Source organism: Emys orbicularis, chromosome 5, assembly GCF_028017835.1.
Source record: "Emys orbicularis isolate rEmyOrb1 chromosome 5, rEmyOrb1.hap1, whole genome shotgun sequence".
Taxonomy (NCBI): Eukaryota; Metazoa; Chordata; order Testudines; family Emydidae; genus Emys; species Emys orbicularis.
The window spans coordinates 41,387,242-41,413,696 of NC_088687.1; the positions used below are offsets into that span (position 1 = coordinate 41,387,242).

The 26,455-nt window shown below is 40.9% G+C and overlaps 1 protein-coding gene across 1 annotated transcript; it reads left to right on the plus strand.

The window, feature by feature from the left end:
- The first annotated feature begins 239 nt into the window (after positions 1-239).
- Positions 240-25,946, plus strand: MYOZ2 (myozenin 2). The gene is made up of 5 exons (XM_065405771.1): positions 240-315; positions 10,909-11,078; positions 14,717-14,846; positions 17,071-17,254; positions 25,715-25,946. Exons 1-5 carry the CDS (start codon positions 240-242, stop codon positions 25,944-25,946), a joined length of 792 nt encoding a protein of 263 aa, XP_065261843.1.
- Positions 25,947-26,455: the final 509 nt, after the last annotated feature.

Consider the following 26,455-nt stretch of genomic DNA (forward strand, 5'->3'; position numbering starts at 1 on the left):
AGGACTTCTTATCCTTGAGTCGGAGAACATGTCTCTGATCAGATGTTTGCAAGGAATGATTGCCAGTGTCTTTGGCATTGTTAAAAAGACAGCTTAGCCAAATGAGAAATAAGTATACTCACTAATTATTCTGAAGACAATGCTAGAAATAAAAGTCAACTGGATTCTGCACACTGGCTTAACAATGTAAAAATGTGGATTTTTTTTTTCAGTGAGGAAAACCCCACCAGACAATCACAATGTTATCACATTCTGCCATGGTCAAAGAGAGGAAACAACAAGCATCAGCCATTATGAAGGAAATCTACGGCAATGGTATAGAGCTAAAACCGGTTACTGTATGTCCTATGTTCCTTTAGCCCCTTCCTAACATTTCTTTTTAATCTTACAGTTTAACTCTCTTACAGCTCTGTCTCTGGGTATTCTGCCATAAATAATCCAGTGGAGGTATCATGCTGCCTATAGTAACCAATCCTTTTGTAGTTGTCTCTTTTCATTTGAAAGCTATTTTCAGATGAACAACTGTTGTGAAGGAATGAAGTAATCTAACAGCTGATGTACATTCTGCTTGGATAGCCTTTCAGAATATTATTTGGGGCTAATATCATGACTGGATTCCATTTTACAAGACTATTCATATACGAAACATGATTATCTGTCTATATCTTTTTTCCTGTTTTCCATTTCTTTTAATATCCATTATAAAAAATATTTGTATCATTATTCTCCTTCTTCCCCTCAAAGCTAGCTATTGGGATTAAGAAACCTTATTAGCTCTTGTCATTTCTCTCCAATACATAGTCACTGGCTGATCTTTTAAGCAACAATTCAACTTTTCTGTTGCCATTTTGAGGGAAATGGGGGCTATGAAAATCTTAGCTTGATTTTCATAAGTGGGTACTTAAGATTATCCTCCTAACGTGAGACTTTCAAAAGTGCTTTGTGATTTAGGAGCACATGTCCCATTGACTTTCACTGGGACTGTGCTCCTAACTCAGATGCTTTTGAAAATGCCACCCATAGAACCTTATTTAGGTGCTTAAATAAGTGGCCTAATTTTCAAAAGTGCTGAGCATCTAGCAGTCCCCCTTGAAGTCTGTGGAAGTTGTTTAATACTCAGCAATTTTGAAAATCAGGCCATTGGTTTAGATCAGGGGTCGGCAACGTTTGGCACGCGGCTCGCCAGCACATCGCTCGCCCGCGCCGCTTCTCGCTGCCCCCATTGGCCCGGGACGGCGAACCGCGGCCAGTGGGGGCCGCGATCGGCTGAACCTGCCGCATCAGCATGTAAATAAACTGGCCCAGCCCGCCAGGGTGCTTACCCTGGCGAGCCGCGTGCCGAACGTTGCCGACCCCTGGTTTAGATGCCTAACTATGAATTAACGACCTAACTTTAAATCTACTTATGAAACTCTGGGCTTTATTCTCCTGCTCACATGTATTGTGATAACTTAGACAACTTACTGACAAATAACCCACTTAGATAACTAACTGACAAATTTGATTCCAAGGAAAGTAGGATCAAGCCCTTTGTATATGTACAAAAAAGAATCTGCCCATGTAAGTGCCTGCCCATTCCTTTCACATTTTGTTGTAAATATACTGTTAGATTTTTTAAATGCAGTTTTATTAAACAGTTTAATATCTGAGTGACATTTGCAATATTTTTGTAGATGCCATTTCTGGATCCTATGTCTTTGTATTTAAAGACTATGTAAACCAAGCTGTACTGAAGCCAATTTAGGATTATTTAGATGTTCCAAATATGATATAATTGTCTCTGAAGTATCTTATTATTAGGTATCTCATTTGTTAAAGCTGACTGCAGTGATCAGTTAAATCATCCAATGGATCATTTAGGCATTTGCTGTGGGCCACATCCAGTTTTAATTCAAAATTAGTTAATGGGTCACATTTTTAAATGTAGAGGCTTAAGATCCATGCTCAAAAATGTGTGTGCCTACATTTGCATGTACAGTTCTTGCAATTATGAGTACAGATCATAACTTTATGCATGCAAAGGCATGTGTAAATACCCACTTTGCAACTGTAGTCAAGGTAACTGCAACACTCAGTTTACAACTGCTCACATTTTCACACACACAATTGGACCTCTCTTTTAAAAATTTGACTCTAGATTAGGCATAGGGAACTGGTATGAGAAACAACTCAGCCTTCACCGGAAACTGGAACTGAATTGATTCCATATCTGGATTAAGACAATGTTGTTGGATCTGGGAAGTAGGACCCATGACAGGAGAAGGCCTGAATGGGGCCGAGGCAGAGTAGCAGGCAGCAGTGCAGCTCAAAACATTGATGATTACCTGATTGCAAGTGAAAGTGGAAGATCAAGGATTTAGGAGTGGGAGAAAAACTGGAGTCTGTCAGTGGGGGGATCTTGGATTGACAGTCCATCCTTCTCACTGAAGGTGCAAAGGAAGAATGGGCTAGGAGAAAGATCCTCTCTAGAAGGCCCTGAAGATTTTGGGGGAGTGGGCACAAAATGCTGCTGCATCTGAACCTAGTCAGCATTCATATGATTGAACTGAATCCAGGCTTTTTTTGAGGTTCAAAGAAGTTTAGTTAACTTATTTTACTCACTTCTGCATTTCTTGTTTTCAGCTGGGAATGTAAACTGAAAGACCAAAACACTATGAAAAGCTGCTCTCTTGGTGTCTTTGGCTCAGCCCAAACCTGGTCGTACTAGAAATCTTGTGAAGTCTTCTGTCATGAGATTTCCAACCTGATATCCAAACCACTGATGTTCAGACAAGCCTTGGAGAAGCAGTCAAACTATCAGATGTGTTTAACCTCTTGAGACTCACTGATCCATACTTTAAATCAATTAAAACTTCCTAATCCTGGACATTTTCTAGCCATCTGGAGAAATTTGGGTAGGAATGTGGATTTTAAATCCTCAAGTTCAGATCCACAGGTTTCTTCTGACCCTTTAAAAAAGACAAAAAAGTTTGGATCTGGGATTTTGATTTGGCCTATCCTTTTTTCCCTAATTGCTGGCCTGCAAACTTAACCTGAGATCTTAAAATTGAGCTTTTTTCTTTTTGGTTTTTGCATCATTACCAGTAATAATGATTCTGCGATTGGAATTTAGCTAACAATTCAATTATATTGCTTGAGCCACACAAAAGAATCCCACTCATTCTCCCAAAGCTGCATTGGCTCTGTATTGTTAACAGGAGTAAAAAACAGTAAAAATTTATTTTACTGAGTAAAGTAAATACTTATGGCTTGAAGCAGGTCTATTGCATAAAGAGGACTCATTTTTATTCAATCACTTTTCAATATCACTTTAAGATAAGTATAGAGACTCAAACTTTCTGTAAACAGATTCAAACCAGGAAATTTATAATTGCTGATTGAATACAAAGCCTGTTAGCTCTACATCACTGCTTCAAATCTGGGCCTGGTTGGCAGAGACTGAAAGTTGTTACTATCCATCAGTTCTTTAGTGGTTTGTGTGAAATCAGTTTGGGTTGTTATTCCCGTCCCTAGTGGGCAAGGTCCACATCAGAAAAAAACAGTACAAAAGTAGGAACTAATAGGCATGTTTTTGTTTTCTCAAGAGAGAGTCCAGGTATTAAATGGGTGAATGTAACAATCTCTCACCTTTTCTGGCCTCCACAGTTAAGAGTGGAGGTGGATTGGTAGAATGGTGGAGGAAGACTTGGACTATTCCTGCTTGGGACAAACCTGTTTTGTAGAGGGCTTTACTTTCTGGGCCTGGCAAGCTTCACCTTTCACAAATGCTGATTTCACTGTAATAGGTTTAAATGAAAGTAGAAAATAAGTTCAAAATGTTTTTTAAGATAGGCTGAAGTCTAATTTACTTTTAAACTATGAGAAAATCCTTGGCTCATTCATTTTTTTAAAACTACATGTATTTTTTTGTGAAGGAAGCCCTTGATAACTGTTAACCTTTAAATCTAGTTTCCAGTTCTATATAACATCATTATTGCATGCTTTGACAGCTACATATTTAACTGCCTTTTGTGGAGGTTTATAGATTCTTATTTCTGATTATGTGACAAACATATATTATCTAATATTTATGATTAAAATGTATAATCTACAAGAAAATATTTAGAAGATTTTAAACTGGAAGATTAAAAGAGATTAGGGGGTGGATGAGGGAGGAAATATATAAATCATATTTAAAATGAAAGCTGTTACGATTTTAAGGGGCAGGGAGGACTTGGCAGGAACAGAGAAAGAACTGAGGCTAAAAGGTTAAGATCAGGATTAAAGCATGGAGCTGTAGATTTAAGTATCAATTTATGAATGTTTAACTTTTGCATTTGGAGATGATCTTTTTTATCTTCCTCTAAACACCACCTTCTCTTGCTTCCCATCACCCTCATTGCACTGACACCATAGCAATCCCTATGCACATCATTAAAACAGGCAGCAGATTAGATTTTAATTTTCAGAAGACTAGAGTAAAATCTCACATTTACATTTCTGGGAAGCTGCCTAGATACACAACAAAACACACAATTGGTTACAAAGTATTTGGATCCTAGCTGAATTAACATAAATGAGAGCTCTGCACACAGATCGAGGACAGTATGTGTCTGAGAGAACAGCGGGGCCCAAAATATTTAACATTCAGTATGGAGCAGATGATTGACAGAGGTTCAGGTGTGGCTGAACTGAATTCTCTCCACCCTATTCCCACAAACTTTCAATGTGAGCCAAGTTCTAGGCAGTGGAGCAAAACATGTGTGAAAGGAGCTTTGCTTTACATGAAAATCTTGGTGGATTAAGAGGTGAAATTGTCAACTCCAACCAGCCAGGATGCCTGCTGAGATATGCCCCAGATTCAAACACCTCTGACTTTTGGATGTGGGGGAGTTCAAAATGAAATTCTGAATCAAAATTTTGTGGCTTTAGCCCATACCTAGTGCATACTATATCATGATGCCTATAAATCACCACTATCTGGCATTGTTTAGGCAGTGGGCAAGCTGAGACATCACCTTTCATGCTGAACTCTCCTAGTTTTATTGTTCTCTCTTAAATAACAGGAGGCTATCAGGGTTCTTGCTCATGTTATTTTTAATGCAGAAGTGCATTCTCCTGTTCCTGGCATTATCCATAGCTGGCTTGATCCTGCTCCAGTTGAAGTCAACTGCAAAAATTTGGATGACATCAGTAGGAGCAGAACTGAGTCATCCCAGATGCAAGTCCAGTGCCTGCAAACTTCTCTCTGTGTGAATTAAAGGGAAATTCAAAATCACAGCAACCTGGGATAAGTATTTAATGTGCCTGTGTCATTTAGAAGAGATTTATATTTGCCAGAATATCAAGAATTCATGTTGTTTAGGTTCTCTAAGCTTCCAGTAGATATTACACAATGTATTAAAAATGAGAAACTATAGAAACTCTGAAAATAAATATTAACATCTCTATTATTTTTTTTCAGTTCTTATTTAATACCAGATGTTACTGTAGCTACCAACTGCTCCCTTATTGTAATCTGTAATGCAAAGTTAAGTTTTGCTCTTCTGTGTGGATACCCTGGAAGAAATTAAATAGTTTCCAACATGTAATTTGATTTCAGTTCATTTTACTATATTGCATACATTTACACACTAACTGAAGCCTGAAAATTCTGTAGTGCATAAAAATATTTAAAGAATTAGGGCTTATATCAAACACATACCAAAATGTCACCTTGAATAAGCAGAGCAAAGATTCATATTTGAGCCTCAGTTTTGCATAGCATGATGTTACTTCATATCTTGTCCTGAAGCTTATAAACACCCACAGAGACTAATGCCTTGTCGACAATGGGAAGTTTCTGTGCAGTAAAGCAGCTTTCTGCGGTGTAACTCCCAAGGTGTACACACTGCCAAGCCACTTAGTGCGCAGAAACTGTGCAGTGGCAGCGCTGTAAAAAAACCACCCTGGCAAGAGGCGTAGAGCTTTCTGCGCCGGGGCTACAGTGCTGCAGTGCCAGTGTAGACATCCTGGTCATTTAAAGCGCTGCAATTGGCCTCTAGGAGGTGTCCCACAATGCCTGTTCTTGCCTCTCTGGTCATCGGTTTGAACTCTACTGCCTTACCCTCAGGCAGGGCCGGTTCCAGCATTTTTGCCGCCCCAAGTGGCGAAGAAAAAAAAAAAGAAAGAAAGAAAAACCCGATTGAGCTGCCGCGGAAGTGTCGCCGAAGAGGAAGGGAGGGAGTGAAGGACCCGCCGCCAAATTGCCGCCAAAGACTGAAGCTGCCACTGAAGTGCCGCTAAAGACTGAAGCAGAGCGATAGAGGTGCCTCCAAAGAGGAAGCAAGGGACTGAAGGACCCGCCGCCGAATTGCCGCCGGAGACCCGAACGTGCCGCCCCAATAACGGCTGGAGTGCCGCCCCTTTCTATTGGCTGCCCCAGGCACCTGCTTCCTTCGCTGGTGCCTGGAGCCGGCCCTGCCCTCAGGTGACCAACCGTGAGCCCCACCCCTTAAATTCCTTGGGAATTTTGAAAGTCCCCTTCCTGTTTGCTCGGTGATGCGTGCAGTGGTCTCAGCACATCTTTCCAGGTGACCATGCCTGCTAGACTTCATCAGCATTTGGGGAGAGGAGGCTGTCCAGTCCCAGCTGCGCTCCAGTTGTAGGAATTATACCTATGGACAGATTTCACAATGAATGACAGAAAGGGGCCATGAGTGGGACACACTGCAGTGCAAGGTCAAAGTGAAGGAGCTGCGGAACGCCTACCACAAGGCACGGGAAGCAAACCGCCGCTCCAGTGCTGCGCCCACGAGCTGCCGGTTCTACAAAGAGCTGGACGCGATACTCGGTGGTGACCCCACCCCCACTGCGAAGGCCACTGTGGATATTTTGGTGGCTCGCATGCCAGTCAAGAGTGGACCGAGCCAGGAGGAGGGAATCTTGGATGAGGATGTAGAGGGGGAGAGAGACCCAGAGGCAGAGGATGACTTGGAGGTCAGAGATGCATGCAGCCAGGAGCTCTTCTCTACCCCAGAGGAGGCTAGCCAGTCACAGTGGTCGGAGCTTGGCAAAGCACAAACAGGAGAGGAGGCCCATGGTAAGTGGATTTGATTTGGGGAATTGCTGAAGTGAGTTTTTTGGGTTAGGAGGGTTGCAGAAAGCAGGCTTGTGTCTGTATGATGCGCATACCACCACATGCCTAGTCTGAGCGGCGGAACAGGCTGCTGATTGACTCCCTCACTTCACGGGAATCTGCCTCAGAGATCTCCAGGAAACTCTCATAGAGATACTGGGCAATCCGCGGCTGCAGGTTCTTTGGCAGAGCTGCTTTGTTCCTTGCCCCATCAACGGTAACTTTCCCATGCCACTCTGCCATCATGGGGAGGAGGAGGGGGACCATTGCTGCACACAGGCGAGCCACATAAGGGCCAGGGCGGAAGTCGCAGTCTTGGAGAAGACTCTCCCTTGATTCCCTGCTCATCCTCAGCAATGAGATATCTTCCATTATGATCACATCCTATGGAAAATGTGGGGACAGGAATGATTATCAGGCCCCTCCTACAGTGCTGGCTCTCCCCAAGAGCCATGTGCTCAGTGTACAGTACGGTCCTGGAACACTGATTTCCCCTGCCCCTGCAGTTACTCACCATTTTGGGGGTCCTGTGGCTCATGTGTGCTTGCCTGGGGTCAGCCAGTTATTGACAGGTATGTGAATAGTGACTGTGTTTTAAATCACTGAATCAGTGGTCTGTGTGTTGCAAACAATACTGCTTCTGTCAAATGTTGCATTTTGGTTTCACAGACCTGACCTTGGGAGCCCAGCCTCCCTCTTTGTTATCACTGGTTGAAAGGCTGCGCAGAATTAGAAAGAAGAACTAAAGAGGACTTTCTGTCATGATGCACTCCCGCGGCTGAAAAACAAGAACTGAAGGAATGGCGGGACAGCGAGAAGAGGGACCAAAGCGAGACTGCGGTGTGCCAGAATGAAGCCATGGAATGGCTCTTAAACGTTATGGAGTGCCAAGCAGACACACTCCAAATGCTACTAGGACTGCAAACCAAGCAGCTCCGCACCCTCCCTCCCCTGCAGCCGCTGTTGCAAAACTCTTTCACATGCGCCTCCCCAAACACCGCCAACACATACTTATCAACCTCCTGGCTCCAGTCTGTACCTGGTGCATTCCACTCCTGCCCCGTCACACAGTCCAGCCCTGGGGACTCCAAGTACCCACTGCACTCAACACCTGTCCCTCTGCAGTTTAGCCCTGCTGAAGAACAGTACCCGCTGCACTGTACTCCAAAGGACAAGGTTGCATATGATACCTGGACATACACAAATCCTTAACCATCCCGGGACCACAGCTCCTCCTGGGACCTTCCCTTCCCCCATCCCCCACAGTGCTGATGTGTTTATTTGTTTGTCTCTCTCCTCCGGTTGTTGTTTTTTAATAAAATAATTGTTTTGGTTTGAAAGCAATCTTTATTCCATTAATTGAAAGCAAACAGAGCCCTGCAAAGCAACAGGCAATTTTCTTAAACCTTCACAGTGCGTCGTCTGCACCAATCACAATTACCTCCTAGCATTACAAGCACTGCACTCCCGAGCATAGCAACAAATATTAGTGGCTTTCAGATGCCTCAAGGTATCCCTGATCCTTATGGCCCCGCACTGCGCCCCGCTAATAGCCCTGGTCTCTGGTTGTTCAAATTCAGCCTCCAGGCACTGAGCCTCAGCAGTCCAGCCCTGAGTGAAGCTTTCACCCTTCTCTTCACAAATATTATGGTGTGTACAGGATGTCTTTCGGAGCAGGATGCGATTAATGGCCCTGCACACTTCCATCAACACGAGTCCAGCGGTCGACTTTCCTTCTCCAAACTGGTTAGCGACCGATCGGTAGCAGTCTGGAGTAGCCAGCTTCCACAGTGTACTCGCCATGCACTTCTCCAATGACCGGGCAGCTCTCATTCTCATGTCCTTGCGCCGGAGGGCTGGGGCGAACTCATCACACAGTCCCATGAATGTGGCTTTCCTCATCCGAAAGTTCTGCAGCCACTGCTTGTCATCCCAGACATGCATGATGATGTGACCACCACTCAGTGCTTGTTTCCTGAGCCCAGAAACAGCGTTCCACTGTGGTCAGCACCTCTGTGAATGCCACAAGCAATCTCATGTCGTAGCTACTATGCGTGGTGAGATCAATGTCAAACTGCTCTTGCCTTTGTACTTTAAGGAATAACTCCACTGCCACTCATGATGTGTTAGTGAGAGCGAGCAGCATATTGGTCAACAGTGCAGGATCCATTCCTGCAGACCGAAGAGGCAGAGCGCGCAGTACACAAACCATTGAAAGATGGTGCCAAATGCGGACAGAAGCACAGGGATTGCTGGGATGCAAAGCAATGCATCACGGGGCATTGGGACAGGACCCAGGATGCCCCGCGACCCCCTCCGCCTTCCCGCAACTCTTAGCGGCAGAAGAGGAAGAGATGCTCTCTGGGATAGCAGCCCAGAGTGCACCGCTCCGAATACCGATGCAAGTGCCGCAAGTGTGAACATGCTATTGCGCAGGCAGCAGAGAGTATGAACACACAACAGCGGTTTCCCTTCAGCATTCTCTGAGCAGCGATGTAACTGCCAGCAATGTAACTCTGCCAGCGTAGACATACCCTACTTCAATTATTAAAATGATGAGCATGGGTAATTGTAAATGACAAAGTAGAAGAAGATGCTTAACAATATTATTTTTACTGGATGATATAATTACAGCCACATGTGACAAAGGCTACTTTCCAAACTCTGGCAGAAAGAAATTAATAACAAAATAGTTTGCTAAGCATTGACATTATCATGGTGTAAAGAGTAAGCAAGGGCTTTAAAACTGAGGACACCAGATGACAGAGTTCTTCAAATCAGTGTCAGCATACTCAGTGCCATTAGTATCCCAACTTCCAGAACTTCTCCATAAGACTGACAATGAAGTTTATGCCATACAGTCTTACTCTTCCCCCTCCACCACCACCCATGCATGCATATTCATTATCAAAGTGCCCTAGGGTTACAATGTAAAGCCAAGGAAATGATCTTTTTCCCAAGCAGGGACCTAAGTAACACTGACAGCAGTAATTAGATTTCCAGCATTTGTTACTCTTTTGAAAAGAGATGCTTGTAAATTTCCTATTAATGAGAATTGTTAAACAATTGCAGCATGGAAAAAATAGATAATCATTCTGCAGGAATCTTGTAAAAGTTGTAACAATTTTAATTCATTGTTACGTCTTTCATTTTCATAAACTGGACTTTTATTCTGAAATTCTCTAAATAAAACTATTAAGTAGTGGCTCCCAGCTAATACAAACCTCTGTTACAGTAGGTAGCTAGCCTTAAATTTCTAAAAAATCTGAATGTGAGTGAATCATTGAGACAAAAACTATTGCAAGCAATCAGAAATAGGAAGATATGTGTAAAATAGGCTGAGGAGTTCTTTCTCTTTCCAGTCCAGGATATATATTGATTCATGAAGGGTCCAGGACTGAGGTCAAAGGGAGTTTTGGCACTGACTTCAGTGAAAGTAGGATTTTACTGATCACTAAGAAATTATATTGTAAGATACCAAGGGCCTGATTTTCAGAAGAGCTGAGCACCTACAATTCTAACTGAAATCAACAGGAGCTGTGGGTGCTCAGCACCTTTGTAAATCAGGCTCTCAGTGCAGTGGTTTAGAAGCTCATTCCAGGCTACGGTATACTTCATAACTCCCCGAAAAAATTAGTGATTTCACTAATACAGCATGAAGCATGAGGATGTTACTGGGGAACTGGGGTGCATTTCTTGTTGGACTACAGATATAGGGAATATAATAATAAGCATTATTTAGCAAAAAGCAGCATTTAAGGAAAGCAGAGAAGAATATTCCATAAGCCGTATGCTTGTCTGTCGTGTTACAGAGTCAGATGGCCTAGACCTTGGAAAGAAAATCAGCATCCCCAGAGACATCATGGTGGAGGAACTATCAATACTCAGCAACAGAGGTGCAAGGCTATTTAAGATGCGTCAAAGGAGATCTGACAAGTACACCTATGAAAACTATCATTATTTAGCAAATAAGCAAAGGAATGTGAGTATTTTGTATTACAAGTTTCTAAATACAGACCGGTGCGGGGTTAACTATGATTTGCATGGTACTGATTGCAAGAATTATCCATAGCTTTAGGAAAAGATGTGAATTGAACCATAACCTGGAACAAGGCCAGTGTGAAACATAAAGTGAGCTGTATCATTTTGAGGTCTTCTAGACAAATCAAAAAAGGCTCAGATCTGGGTGCTGCTTTTAGGTCCCACAGAATGGGACAACAAGGTTCCAGGGCCTCAGGTTGAAAGTATTCACATCCAAATATGACTCAGGTCAGTAGTGACCAAAAGTCATTACCATATGGCAGCTGATTGGTGATTTAGGATGATGTAAGGATTACTTTGTTAATAACAGCTGAGGGCTTTGAAGATGCAAAGTTCTATATAAACAGCAAGTATTAATATTATTATTGCTATTATTACTATTAAAATAGGTTGGTGATCTTATTCCAGTTCCTAGTCAGTAACATCACCTGTGCAATTGGCACTAATAGTCTTCCTTGCTGGCACTCTTAGGAAAGGAGTAAGGAATTAAATGGGCCATGGGGACAAAACTGCCCCTTGAGCTGGCCCTTAAGGAATAGGGTTGAGGCACATTTGCGGGATAGCAGGAATTGCTGACTGGGAATCAGATGCTTCTATATTCTAATACTAGTTTTGACACTCATTCCTTCTGAGGCCTGGGGTAATACACCTAACCTCTCCGCCTCGTTTTCTACATTTATAGAAATAGCGATAATTACATTTACAGATTCATCTAGTTCTCAGGTGTGTTGTGAAGTTTAATTAGTTAGGGCTCTCTCCTGCAAGGTTCTGAGCATTTCAGTCCCAGTCTAGCAAAACAATTAAACACAGGCTTAACTGTAAGTGAGTGAGTAACCCCACTGACTTCAATGCTGGTTCAGGCCCTTAATGCACTAAAGTCTGCATTTCAATTCCATGCATACTTCCCCACTGATTTCAGTTATGAAAGCATGTGACTGAGGAGCACAATTTGTCCCAGCATCTTTAAACTGCTTCAAAGATGAAGAGAGCTGTATCGGTATATATAAGTATCATTATTATTAATTAACCTAGAAAACAATTATTGCTAGATAGCAATTCCCATCCCCCAACAGTTTTTAAAACCTTCAAAGATGTTTCAAATGGTGGTGCTAATGCTTTTGGGTCCAGTCCAACTGCTAGTGAATCAAAACTTCCATTGACTTCAATTGGAGTTGGATCAGATTCTTCATTTGGGGCAAGAAAATCATATATATATATATAAGGTATTGATGTGAGGTAGTATAACATTTTTATTGACATGAGTATGGGATGAGCAGCACATTACTCAGGACTGGCAAAGCACCAGGTGTTAAGGAAAACTATATATTGCACCACAGCACTGGGTATTTTGCTCTGAAAAAGCTATTTTAGCAACTCTTTTACAATTGTAAACATGTAGGGAGGGTTGGGTACTATACTGAAGCCAGGTTGGCTAAGTTACTATGAACTGGTCTCAGAGTAACAGAATTATTAGTACTAATAATTTATCAGAAAAAAAATGCAATAAAATAACAGTATCATCTGCTGGATTCCTGGAAGCTTTTGATCCAGTTCATGAGGAGTAGCTTTGGGTAGCAGACCAGTAGAAGAGCCTTCCCTATTCCCCGCTGCCCATACTAATCAGAATGCTGAGGGAGTCCATGGCAATCAGATAGTATAAGATTACATTCATAAACAGGGGTTGAATTCCTCAATATCACACCTGAACTCTCCAATATCTTGCCTTGTTACCTATTCAAGGAAGAAATCTTAGCTCTGTGATCTGTTATTGTTCAGAAGCCCCTGCCTTTTCAGCTCAATAAATGGACTTTGCTCATAGATGAGAATCTGTCCCAATATCCTGTCATAGATAAAAAGATAGATTTTATATTCATTTTTTGTGATGAGAAGAAGGAAAAGAGCTGGTGACTGGAGCTTCCAGATTTTCATTCACTCAGTTGAAATTAAAATGAGGACTAGGGCCAAGTTTTGATGGTGAGAAGTGCTGATTTTCAAAGATACTGAGTGCTCAGCACCCCTGAAAATCAGGCCATTTATTTAGGTCCTAAATGTAGATATAGGGTGGGATTTTCAAGGGCACTCAGCATTGGCCTAGCTGCTCCCACTAACGTCAATAGGAGCAAAGTTATCTGAACGGTTAGCTGAGCACTTTTAGAAATCCCACCCTAAAGTGTCCACCTTTAGGCACCCAAGTTTGAACATTTTGACCTTATGGTTTAATATTTATTTAAGCTGAAAAATCTGAGGGCTGGAGTAAGTTAGCATGGCTCCATTGATATGAATGATTTACACTACCTGAGGATGTGGGCCTGAGATTTTGAAAGCCTGTGGGCCAGATTCACCAATACACTCTGGCTGATTTGCACTGCCCTGGTAATGCAAAGCAGCCATAAAACCGATTGAACTGGCCAGTTCCTGAGGAAATATGCTGATGACACTCCCCCACCCCTCCGCAGCTGCATGTTAACTCCTTATGCAATAGATAATAGAAGCCATGAAGCCAAAGTTAAGTCTGATACTAGCACTATAACTCACATGGGATTTCTGCAGTCCGTTCCTTGTTCGATTCCCTCTTTGGTATTCTCCACAATGTAAGCTGAGCCATTCATATTCACACAGACCCTAGGGAAGGGAGAGAATGATGCCTTTTTAGTTTCTACTGACCTCCCTTAAGTGCCTGTTTGGTCAGCACTTGTGTGGCTTTGATCTACTCTGTGCCTTACACTGGAGTGGATGATTTTGCCTGCTATGATTAAAATGATCTTTCCAATATACTTTAGGAGCATTCTAAAATGTACTGACCTGATCAAAAATATTTCCTTTGTTTCAAGTTAAAAAAAGTATTTGTTTGTTTTTTCTATCTTAAGGAAATCCTACTCCAACACACTCTATATTTAAGTCCCTTTTAGACTGTCTCTCATTGCTAAAATAAGTTACTGACTGTTTTTTTTACAAGCCTCTGATTCTGTATTTAAAGAAACAATGATTAAGGCTTTGGATGTTTCCTTAGAACCAATGACCTGATGGGAGGTGGGGATAACTCCAGCCTATCAAAAATCTCCAAGAAGTCGCCTGCACTAAGATTGTTGTGACTACTGTAAAACAAGAAAAACAATCCCACAAAGGTGTATAGACTTTTTGTGTGGCTGATGCATTTTCAATTGGTATACAAAAAGCATTTACAGAGAATCAATGGCTTTTACATTAACCCACCAGATTGCTTGAATCCTAGAATAGGAAGGATCTAGGATCAGTCTAGGGCAGTATTTCTCATCCAGTGGGGTCATGAACTGTGGGGAAGGGGAGGTGTCATGAAAGACAATTGGGGGGTGGGGGTCCTAAGGCATTGACATTTTTATTGCAATCTAAACCAAAGAAAATCTTCCTCCCCCACTCCCCATACACACTTACCCTTCAAGGTCTAGTATTCTCTATCAGCCTCTTGAAACACAGACACACCTAAATTATATAGGCTTATCATTGTTAACATTAATACATTTTTTGCTCTTACTTTTATAGTACATAACATCTCTTGATATGCATGTGCTATCAATGGTATTTGTTTCTATTCTAATGCAGCGTAGTGAACCTATGCAGAGTGTTAAAATGGAAACTAGCAGTGCCGAAGTTGGCCATCAGCACGCACCAATGACACCTCCTAATACACCTGACCCACGGAGCCCACCAAATCCTGAAAACATTGCACCAGGTAAAGTACAAACTATTGTAATTTGTGCACGTACTGAGTACTCAGCTATTTCACAGCACAGAAAACAGCAGAGCATTTTTTTACATGATCATTAATGGGATATTTATTAGGGATCAGCAAATTGATTCAAATGAGGTTAGAAGTACTGTAAAGAATGTATATGAATCTTCATTTGAAATGCAAATCAGAGTAGTTAACTTGCTTCAGTGTGGTTTATAAAAATCTTCACATACCTCTATTGTCTAGTTTCACACACAAGTGGAAATACATAGATACATTGAGAGAGGCTATTCTCATGATATCCGTGAGCTAATTAATGCCATGAAACACTAGAAATCCCAGGAGACATTTAGGCCAAAGTACGTTTAGGCCAAAGTATATTTGATAAGTTTGAATAAACATCTGGGGCCAGATCATCAGACCCTAAATCTGCATAACCCCATTGATCTGATCCTATCAATCTTAATTGTCTGTCTGCACCAAAATTTTCAGCCATCTGAGCTTCAGCATCACTAATTTTATTACAGCTTCTAAATGTGATCTGAAGTCACTGCAGGTTCTGATTGAGCCCTTTATGTGGGAATAGCTGAGAGGAGAATTTGTCTCTCTGGATGCAGAGATATTTTTCTATTTTAAAGACCTTGCTTGCAAGGATCCTGTTTTCTTTATTTAAAGCCCTGAGCTACATGGAAGCCTAAAGACTAGAGCTGGCCAAATTATTTGTGACAAATAATTTGTTCAGTGAATATAGCTCTTTTTCCTGGTTCTGAATTATCCATAAGCAGGCAGAGGTTTTTACAAAGTCATTCTTTGTTCAGCATTGTTCAGTGCATGCATGTTTTGTGTAGACTTTTTCCAGCCAGTATCAACTGGATCAATGCCACTCTATCAGTGATTGCTAAAACTATTAAGAGCTTTAGTACACTGTGTATCCATAAGCCCAATACAATGTGAATGGGTGCAATCTCTATTTCCAAAGTTGAGGTGTGATCTTTGAGCTCATTGTCTGCAGAAAATATTTGTCTGAACTCTGATTTTTTTCTGATTTGGAAACAAAACAGTGTTTTTTATGCTGAAATGGAGCAATAGAGTTAATTTAGAGAATTAGAAACCTATCGAGGTAAAAAGTTAGGAATAATTTTCCCTCTTCTTCCAACAAATAATTTTGGCTCAGATCTTAGGACAACCCCTTGCTGTTTTTAATACTCTCAACTACGGTATATACTAAGGGCTAGATTCTGCCACCCTTACGCCTGTTGTGTAGCACCTAATTATGGAAGTAATCCCACTAAAGTCAATGGAACTACTTGTGTAGTAAGGTACTGATCAATAGGAGTAAGGATGAAGGAATCTATCCCTCATTGGTGAGGTTGAGAATGGGTCTGATTCTTCACTTGCTTGCATAGTGCAAGACAATGGAGAACCACGGATACAGGATGTTTTTTCTAAAGTGCCTAAGGGATTAGGAGCATAGGCAGGGCCGGTTCCAGGCACCAGCGAAAGAAGCAGGTGCCTGGGGCGGCCAATAGAAAGGGGCAGCAGTCCGTCCGTTGTTGGGGCGGCACATCCGGGTCTGCAGTGGCAATTCGGCGGCGGGTCCTTCAGTGCCTCGCTTCCTCTTCGGCGGCAGCTCAATTGCTCCGCTCAATAGGGCTTTTTTTTTCTTCGCAGCTTGGGGCGGCAAAAAAGCTGGAGCCGGCTGAAAGGCAATTGGACTTGTGCTCCTAACTCTTTTTAGTGCTTTTAAAAAGCCTACCCAAAGACTAGTCTACAGGCAGAATTGAATTATTTTAACTAAAGGTTTGATTTTAAACTCATTTAGGTAAGCCAGTGCAAGAGGCTATGTGGACACTGGTACTTTGGTTTAATCCAGCTTAAATCAACATGAAACAGGTTTAAGATAAACCAAAATAAACCACCCTTAAACCTAAATAAGAGCATCTACAAAGCCTTTTGCACTGGTTTAACTAAAGTGGTACAAATCCCCTATGTTTGCTTCCTACTTCTATGTAGTCTTGGACATAGTCTCTCTTTGAAAAAAAGTCTCTCTTTTATTCAGCTTACCCTTCTATAAAATGGGTATATAATAATTCTTATCTACTACATAGGACTGTAGTGAGCATTAATTAATATGTGTAATTGCCCCTTTAGATACCTGGGTGAAAAGTGCTATAAAATGCAATGCATGATTATAATTATTTATCCTTGATTTATTTCCATGAAGGATATTCTGGACCACTAAAGGAAATTCCTCCTGAGAGGTTCAACACTACTTCTGTGCCAAAATATTATCAGTCCCCCTGGATAGAAGCCATCAGCAATGACCCAGAGCTGTTGGAGGCTTTATACCCTAGACTGTTTAAGCCTGAAGCAAAGCCAGAGCTGCCTGACTACAGGAGCTTTAACAGGTAATTTAGGAAGGAAGATGAATTTTACAGGACGGTAGAAATACATATGTGAAGTGGAATTTTTTTTTACCAAACTATATGGAAAAAAACTGGTTCATACATGCACACACACATGCGCACACGCACACACAAAGACTTTAAAGGGGAAAGCCACAATTAGTCTAAATCTAAATAATGGATTCTAAAATAAGCTCTAGCATAAACAACACAAGAGGAAGGTCATAGTAAAAGACTAAGAAATAATTAAATAAAGAAGGAAAAGTAAGAGAAGAACACAATATCCAATGAAATGAGGAATTTGATGCATAGGTGCTAGAACTAGGGATGCTGGGGGTGTTACCGCACCCCCTGGCTTGAAGTGATTTCCGTCATATACAGGGTTTACAGTTTGGTTCAATGGCTTTCAACACCCCTACTATACAAATTGTTCCAGTGCGTCTGACTTGATGGAATAAATAGGACACAGCAAGGGCATGATCCAAAGCTTATTAGATCTTTCCAATGACTTCAATGGGCACTGGATCAGTCCCTAAGTGAGCACTATGCAAAGGAGAGTTCTGGTTAGAGTTTGGTTCATAAGCACTGTAATAGGAACCATCAATTTTTGTTTCTTTATGTTACAATCCACAATCAACAGATTTGTGTTTTAGGGTCTGATCCAGCAAAGAGCTGAGTGCCCTCAACACTCACCTGCTGCCCTTAAAAGTCTGGAGAAGCTGAGAGCATTCAGCCCTCACAGGAGCTGGTCAATCACCTGAAGCAACAGACCCTCCATTATGTTTAACAGGCCATTGCAATCTCTGGTAACATCTTAAACTAAGAGATTTCAGTTTTAAATCTGCAAATTGGGTCACAAAAATAAAAACTAGGCACCAAAAACAAGGTACTGAGTGTGGAGCCAACAGGGAGCTGAATGAGAAGTTATTTACACGGTAGCTGGCGTACTGTGGTTTTCATTGGAACCTCTTGTTATGTTGACATTGGTTGGAACTTGGAACTATTTTTGGGAGCTTTAAAAAACATCTAGACTGTGCCTCCCACTTTTATTCATATTGTGCACAATATCTTCTTTTATTAAAGTCACAAACTTTTTTTTTAAATGGCTCCTGTTTAGCTCCCGCTGACTAAGCCAAACCAAAAAACTGGCCAAAAAAATAAAAACAAACAAACAAACAAACCCAGCTGTGTGGCAATCTACTTCCATAGAAAATGGGAAATAGTGGGAATGTAAATCTGTAGGAAATTGTCAAGACCAACATCTACATTCAGGAGCATGGAGGTACGCAGGTGGACCTAAATTATGGGGGTGAGGGGGGAAATACAGCTATCACATCATGGCACTGCATAGTCGCCCCTAAATCTGCTTCACAACAATTATGTGCCTCACCAGATGAACAAGGAGTTGTAGCTATTGACCTGGAGGAAGAGCTGGGAAACAATGTGCCATGTTCCCCTGAGAAAATGACATGACAGATACTGACTGGAGAGCTCATGTGACCACAACTGCCACCATGGGAACAATAGCAGCACAGTTTAGCTACTATGGTTACTAGCACTACAGAAAACCTGATAGACACTTATAGATAGCAATTGAGTCAGACACATGCTGCCATTGCTGGTAAAGGAAAGAACCAGGGGCTGCACTGAAGCAGAATTGCTATAAACATAGGATCTGAGGTCTGGCTGATATTCAGATTTTCAGCCTCCTCAGGGAGATTAGGTTTTGTCCACTGCCCATTTCTCATCGCTACCAGTCTTGTTTTTCCATGAGGATGACGTGGTGTAACTGCATCTTCTGGGGGTACATATTCCTCTTTTGTGCATTTGTACATGGGAGGAAGGGTCAATATCATCCCTACTAACTGTTATAACAAATTGAAACCTGCTACTGAAATTCAGGTTTTGGTCTTATTTTGGTCCAAAAAGTTTTAAAAATGGAACTGGTAAATTCAAAATACAAGGCAGAATGATGTAATCCTTCATATTTTAAATAAAAACATACCCTGCCCCATCTGGAAAAAAGCACCAAACTATGCCAGGCCTAAATTGGCTGTTTGATGTGTACAATACCTTTATATGTATGACCTCTAGTCACGATTAATGCAGAAAGTGTCTAGCTAATTGGTTTCTTTAATTACAATCCTGGAAACATGCAATTGATAAAATATTGAACAGATGAGTTGTGATGTCATAATGACGTCACTGTGTTAGCTAGTATCAGTCAGGGTTTCCAGTCCCACTCTGTCACTCCAGGAAGAATCACTTTCAGGATTTGGTAATTCCAAGTACAGTGCAACGCACAGGTACATTCACCATTAATCAGCAGAAGGAGAGAAGAAGTGGGATTGATGGCATGCTTGGCATGGAACTCCAAACATAGTGTTCAGATTGTTCTTAGTACATTCCGCTATATTTGTTAAAATGACATTCTTTGATTTTAGAGACCAAATTTAGGATCCTTTCAGATCTGCTTGCTCAAGCACCACTACTAATGAAATCAATGGGACTTCACTAGGAGTTTTTCCTGACTAAGAAATGAGTTAGGTTTGTTGAATAAGACTCAGACAAGGATGACTTTAAATCAGGACTATTTTAGAGTCGTATGGAAGCTAGAAAAGGCTTCAGAACTTTTTTTGTGCAGAAATGTATCATTTACCCTTTCCAGCAATACAGGGCTGAATCTTGACCACATGTCAATGGGAGTTTAACAATTGACTCTAATGGGAGCAGGATCAGATCTCAGGAATTAATACAGCTAATGGTCTGACTTGGGGTTGGGTTTACACAACAGGAGCCTGGCAGCACTTGTAAGTCCACCAAGGAGGAGGCTGTGGCAGCAAAAAGCAACTGAAGTCGCATCCCTGCTAAGGGCTTATAGATAACCAATGCAGTCTAAAATATATGTGGTATGGAGTAGAGCGCATAGTCAGGGTGACCAGAATACACAGGCTCAGAGAATACCTTGCGCAGACTGTGCTGGTAAGGAATCTGTGGAGCTCCTGGTGAAAATTAGAGGTGCCCTACTCTAATGGAAACTCTATAGGAAATGGCAAAACCAATTGCTTTCCTTTAGAGATGAGTCTCCCAGGGGACACAAGGAGAATTAACTGGCACAAAGGTAAGAATGTCAGCCTGGAAGAATCTATCCAAGAATCGGTATGGAAAAGCCAGTGTGAATTATTTTTGGTAATTAGTTTATAATAGGAAATTAACTTAACCCCTTCTTTCCACTCTCTTTCCAGTGGGGAAAAATGTCAAAAATAGAATTATAGGTGACAAATAAAGCACTGCAGCATGCCTGCATCTGACAACAAGCAGGTTTGACTGGTTCTTCCTCTCCAACTAGATCAGTCCTTGCTCAGGCCTCTCCCTTCCCAATCTATTGCTTCCAAAACACTAAGGAATCCAGTCCATCTGGCTAGTGCTTTGCTTTATTGATTTACAAACGCTGGATCTGATCCTGCAAAATGCTAAGTGTCTCCTGCCAAGTGTCGAGTGCCCTCAACTTGCAGGAGGCAGGCACTGTCTTAGCACAGTCTAGCAGGCAGTCCGTCTCCTAAAGAGCTTGTCTAAATAGACAAGAAAGACATAGGACAGGGGAAAGTGTATAACACACAAGCAGACAGCAGCGAACATACTGTTAGTGCCATGATTTATTTATTTTTTATGACTGGGTTTAGTTAGGAGGGAAACGGTTAAACTAAAAGTAAAGTAAAAGGAGGGGGGACACTGAAGGGAATGAGGTGAGGGGGAGGGGCACAGGGACTGGAAGAAGAAGTTAAGAGGGAATGAAGCTGAGGTGAAGAGACTGTGAGGGAGGGGAAGGAGAGGGTTGGAACAAACAGCCAATTGGCACATGCAATAAAAAGTCCAGTGGAAATTGTAGAAAAGTCTTTAGAATGTCCAAATGTTCCTGCTTTGGCTGCTTCGTCAGATGGTCCTACCCAATGGTGTCTCTGCATGGTTCCAAGCCTCTCTGCAGTTTTTCCCCAGGGCATCCTGGTGGGTGAGGGGACATCACCTGAGTCCTATTTTCTCCAGAGTGTGTGGGTGTGTCAAGGGCAAGTCTCCACTGCACAGCTCTAAGCAGAATGTTTAGGAAATGTTATTCACATTTTTAAAGAACTCTGGGCAAATGAAGAATTTTTTTTTTTACTATTTTATTATATGACTATAGCAGCTAAACCAGCATAGTTAACAACTTTCTCTCTCAATCTGTTATCCTTCAAAAATTTCAGATAAAAATTCTCTCCTTTACAGGGACAATTTAATAATGATTTTAAAAATGAGGAAAAAAATAATGTGCACATATAGAGCGGGGGCTAAAAAATACATGTATGTGCCATGATATTTTTAAATCATGCATCAGCATTTTAGGAATATGCAAAGTGAATATTAAACCACTCCCTAGACTTCCTGCTGCCATTGCCTGAGACCAGCATTTTTTCTCCTATATTGAGCAATGACTATTCGGAATTTTTTAGGCACTGGTTTTGGATTACAGACAATGAATCAGAACTCAGATTATTTGCTTAATTTCCAAACAGTGCAGGGTATTACAGCACCTTGTCGTCATACAAGTTATTGCTCACAGGAAAATGTACTGATGCCATGAAGGACAAATTAACATTTATTAGCTGATTACTGCACTCTCTTTCATGCAGATCATCATGTATTTCTGCATAGCACACAGGTATGTGTAAATGAATAATCCAGGGAGGCCAGCTTTAGTATAGCAGTTATTCATTTTTTGTAAGTTCAAAAGATATTTAGTGAATTTTCATAAAACACACAAATTTGAATGTGTTATCTATACCTATGTGCTCTACGTAGAGACAGAATTATAAACGGAAGCAATTATTTCATAATATAAAATATTATAATAATAATATCGAAGCACAAACACAAAATTAACATTGATTATCCTTTTGTTAACTTACAAATCCATAAACATTAAAGATTACATGAACACTACCAGGAGAATATATATCTTAATTAGAGCAGCAATTAAAATGATCGTTATTTTCCAATAACATGTAGGTCACTGCACTCACTCTGTGCTGATTATAAAGTAATTATTTTTAATCAGTAAGGTACAGTATAGAATTTGTCATGTGTAACCTGGAAGAAAATTTCCAGGCTTGCTTAGATAGTCACTGTGTGTGAAGAGTGGCTGCTGCTACAAAATCTGGTCCTTTATGTATCAAAAGATGTAGTTTTGGAGCCTGATACAAAACCCATCCTCCATTCCCATGGAGTCTGGGTGATCAGAACCTTTCACAAGGCATTTACCACCTTGCCAGGATCAATTTTTGGAACCAGAGTTGGCTCTTCTTGGGATGATGTGAAAATGAGATAGAATCAGAAAAGGCTAAAATAGGGAAAGAACAAGTTAAAAATTACTTGGACAAATCAGATGTGTTCAATTCACCAGGGCCTGATGAAATGCATCCTAGAATACTCAAGGAGCTGACTGAGGAGATATCTGAGCCATTAGAGATTATCTTTGAAAAGTCATGGAAGACAGGAGAGATTCCAGAAGACTGGAAAAGGGCAAATATAGTGCCAATCTATGAAAAGGGAAATAAGGACAACCCAGGGAATTACAGACCAGTCAGCTTAACTTCTGTAGCCGGAAAGATAATGGAGCAAATAATTAAGCAATCAATTTGCAAACATCTAGAAGATAATAAGGTGATAAGTGACAGTCAGCATGGATTTGTCAGAAACAACTTATGTCAAACCAACCTGATAGCTTTCTTTGACAGGGTAACAAGCCTTGTGGATGGGGGAAAGCGGTAGACGTGGTATATCTTGACTTTAGTAAAGCTTTTGATACTGTCTCACTTGACCCTCTCATAAACAAACTAGGGAAATGCAACCTCGATGGAGCTACTATAAGGTGGGTGCAAAACTGGTTGGAAAACTCTTCCCAGAGACCAGTTATCAGTGGTGGAAGGTCATGCTGGAAGGGCATAACGAGTGGGGTCCCGCAGGGATCAGTTCTGGGTTCGGTTCTGTTCAATATCTTCATCAATGATTTAGATAATGGCACACAAAGTACACTTATAAAGTTTGCGGATGATACCAAGCTGGGAGGGGTTGTAAGTGCTTTGGAAGATAGGATTAAAATTCAAAATGAACTGGACAAACTGGAGAAATGGTCTGAAGTAAATAGGATGAAATTCAATAAGGACAAATGCAAAGTACTCCATTTAGGAAGAAACAATCAGTTGCACATGTATAAAATGGGAAATGACTGCCTAGGAAGGAGTACTGTGGAAAGGGATCTGGGGGTCATAGTGGACCACAAGCTAAATATGAGTCAACGGTGTAAAGCTGTTGCAAAAAAAGTGAACATCCTTCTGGGATGTATTAGCAGGAGTGTTGTAAGCAAGACACAAGAAGTAATTCTTCCACTCTACTCCGTGCTGATTAGGCCTCAACTGGAGTATTGTGTCCAGTTCTGGGTGCCATATTTCAGGAAGGATGTGGACAAATTGGAAGAAGTCCAGAGAAGAGCAACAAAAATGATTAAAGGTCTAGAAAACATGACCTACGAGGCAAGATTGAAAAAATTGGGTTTGTTAGTCTGGAAAAGAGAAGACTGGGGGGACATGATAACAGTTTTCAAGTATGTAAAAGGTTGTTACAAGGAGGAAGAAGAAAAATTGTTCTTCTTAACCTCTGAGGATAGGACAAGAAGCAATGGGCTTAAATTGCAGCAAGGGAGGTTTAGGTTGGACATTAGGAAAAACTTCCTAACTGTCAGGGTGGTTAAACACTGGAATAAATTGCCTAGGGAGGTTGTGGAATCTCCATCATTGGAGATTTTTAAGAGCAGGTTAGACAAACGTGCCAGGAATGGTCTAGATAATATTTAGTCCTGCCTTGAGTGCAGGAGTGTGGACTAGATGACCTCTCGAGGTCCCTTCCAGTTCTATGATTCTATAATTCTATGTACCTAACTGCAAAATTTCAGTGAGCAATCTCTATGCACCACATAGAGTAGTCTAGTTGATAGTAGATACTTCCCTTTGATTTTTTTGTTGAATCTTGTGGTTTGCTTATCTGGTAGTGGGTATTGTTTTACCATGTATAACCTGCTAACATTCCAGTAAAATCTTCAATTGTTCTCTTTTGGTTTCTGCTGGTGTTCAATTATTTGTTTTGGTCTGCACTGGAGGACCAGTAGCCCCAGAAACTCTAGACCAATGGATCCATCACTCTGTATCAAACCCAGAAAAGCTCTCAGTTTTCAGCTGGAATTCACTTGGGTGTGCCACTACTTATGTGGTTTTGTGGCAACCAAGAATCAAGGTCCAGTTAACAAATCCTAATTGCTTCTTTACTGGCCGTAATCTAGATATATTCCAGGAAAACTATTTGATTGACTAACAGGTATGGCCACATTTGGTACAATTTATTTCTGTTTGGTTAGGTTTGTTTATACATGGGGTTCTGGAACAGCTAAGGGAAAATTCTCAGCCCAGAAGTCTGCAAGTACAAAAGAATCACAAATTGTATGTGGAAATACTGTTGTTTTAAAATATTTGCAAATTCATTTAACTGTGTATGCTTGCTAAGTGTTTCTTATCTTTCGATTTGTCAAGCTAATCACCTCAGGAACATTTACCTTTAAATAATATTAAAAATACTGGCAGCAGATAATGGGCTAGATTCGGCCTGGGTTTCTGCAAACCTCTACCAAAAGAAACCCAGGCAGGGCTCTTGAGGCACAAAGTCTTCTTCAGAGAGTAGGTTTCAATTGCAACATTGTTTTTCACCAATTTAACTAAGCCCGTTTCTAAACCAATTTAGTTAAATCAATACAACACTTGTGAGTAGATAGGATCGTACATTGTTAATCCACTGACTTCAACTTCATTACCTCTGATTTATAGCGGTGTGAGATCAGAATCAGGCCCTTACTGCTTTAATTCACCTTCTTGAGGTCTGTAGTGCACATAAGACAGTAGAACCTGGTCCTTAATATGTCTAGAAGACAATATGTTCTGACCCTCAAAATAGGAGGGGAAGAGGCTGGAGCATATAGCAGACGTATCATTCGCAAAATACCTTCAGTGACTAAATCATCAATCATCAGGCACTCACTTTAAGTTCTTATTGTTCAATCATTTTTCCATCCAAATATTGGGTAACTATGACTATGAGAAAGGCTGAGAATAAACATGTATGTAAAGAAAAATTGTAAAGGAACAAAAGAGGGGCATTGAAGAGAATTTACCAGAAAAATAATCAACATATGGCTTTTCCAAAAGTTTTCCAAGAGATCTCAGAAAGCTAGGAATCATATTACTGTACTGAAAAAATGTCATAACAAATCAAACCAAATCAAAACAAAAAACAGATTATTCTTTTTCAGCTTTTGGGGCAAAAGAAAAATGGGTATTATTAAAATCACATTTCACTTTTATTTCCCCCCCACCATCTTTACAGAGTTGCCACTCCATTTGGTGGTTTTGAGAGAGCATCAAAGCTGGTTAAATTCAAGGTACCAGATTTTAATCTACTGCTGCTAAATGATCCCAGGTTCATGATCCTCGCTAATCCTCTTTCTACCAGGAGGTCCTTCAACAGGACTCCTAAGGGATGGACGTCAGAGAATATTCCCATAGTGTTCATCCAGCCTTCGGATTCCAACACTGTTCCAGAAACGGATGACCTGTGAAAAGGAAGCTGTTGTTTTATATTTGATACAAAATGCTGAAAGCTGACCATAAAAATCAGTGTGTTATTATTTTGACTTTTAATAGATGCTCCTTGCAACAACCTCCATTGGTAGCTGGAGTCTAATAACTTCTGATACAGTATCCCTTTTCATGAGTTTAATTTCATCTAGAAATCTAATATAAATAAAATAATTTGGCAACTATTCATTGACACATATTTGACTTTTGTCTGTCTATACCTTTTATTTTTTTCACTTTTATTCTTTAATGAAAACTTAATGTTGTTTCAGACCTTTGCATTGCCACATTAAGAGCAGTTGTGATAAGGAAAAAATGACTCTGACATCATGGCAGTCTATTCTGGTCCTAGCAGATCCTCTCGATACCATGTCAGATTTGTTCAATATACTGTCAGTACTGCCTGCTTATTCTGGGATTTGGAAATGAAGCTTGGGCTCCAATCTTGCTCCCTGTGAGGTTAAAGCTCTTCAGTGAGAGCAGGCTTATC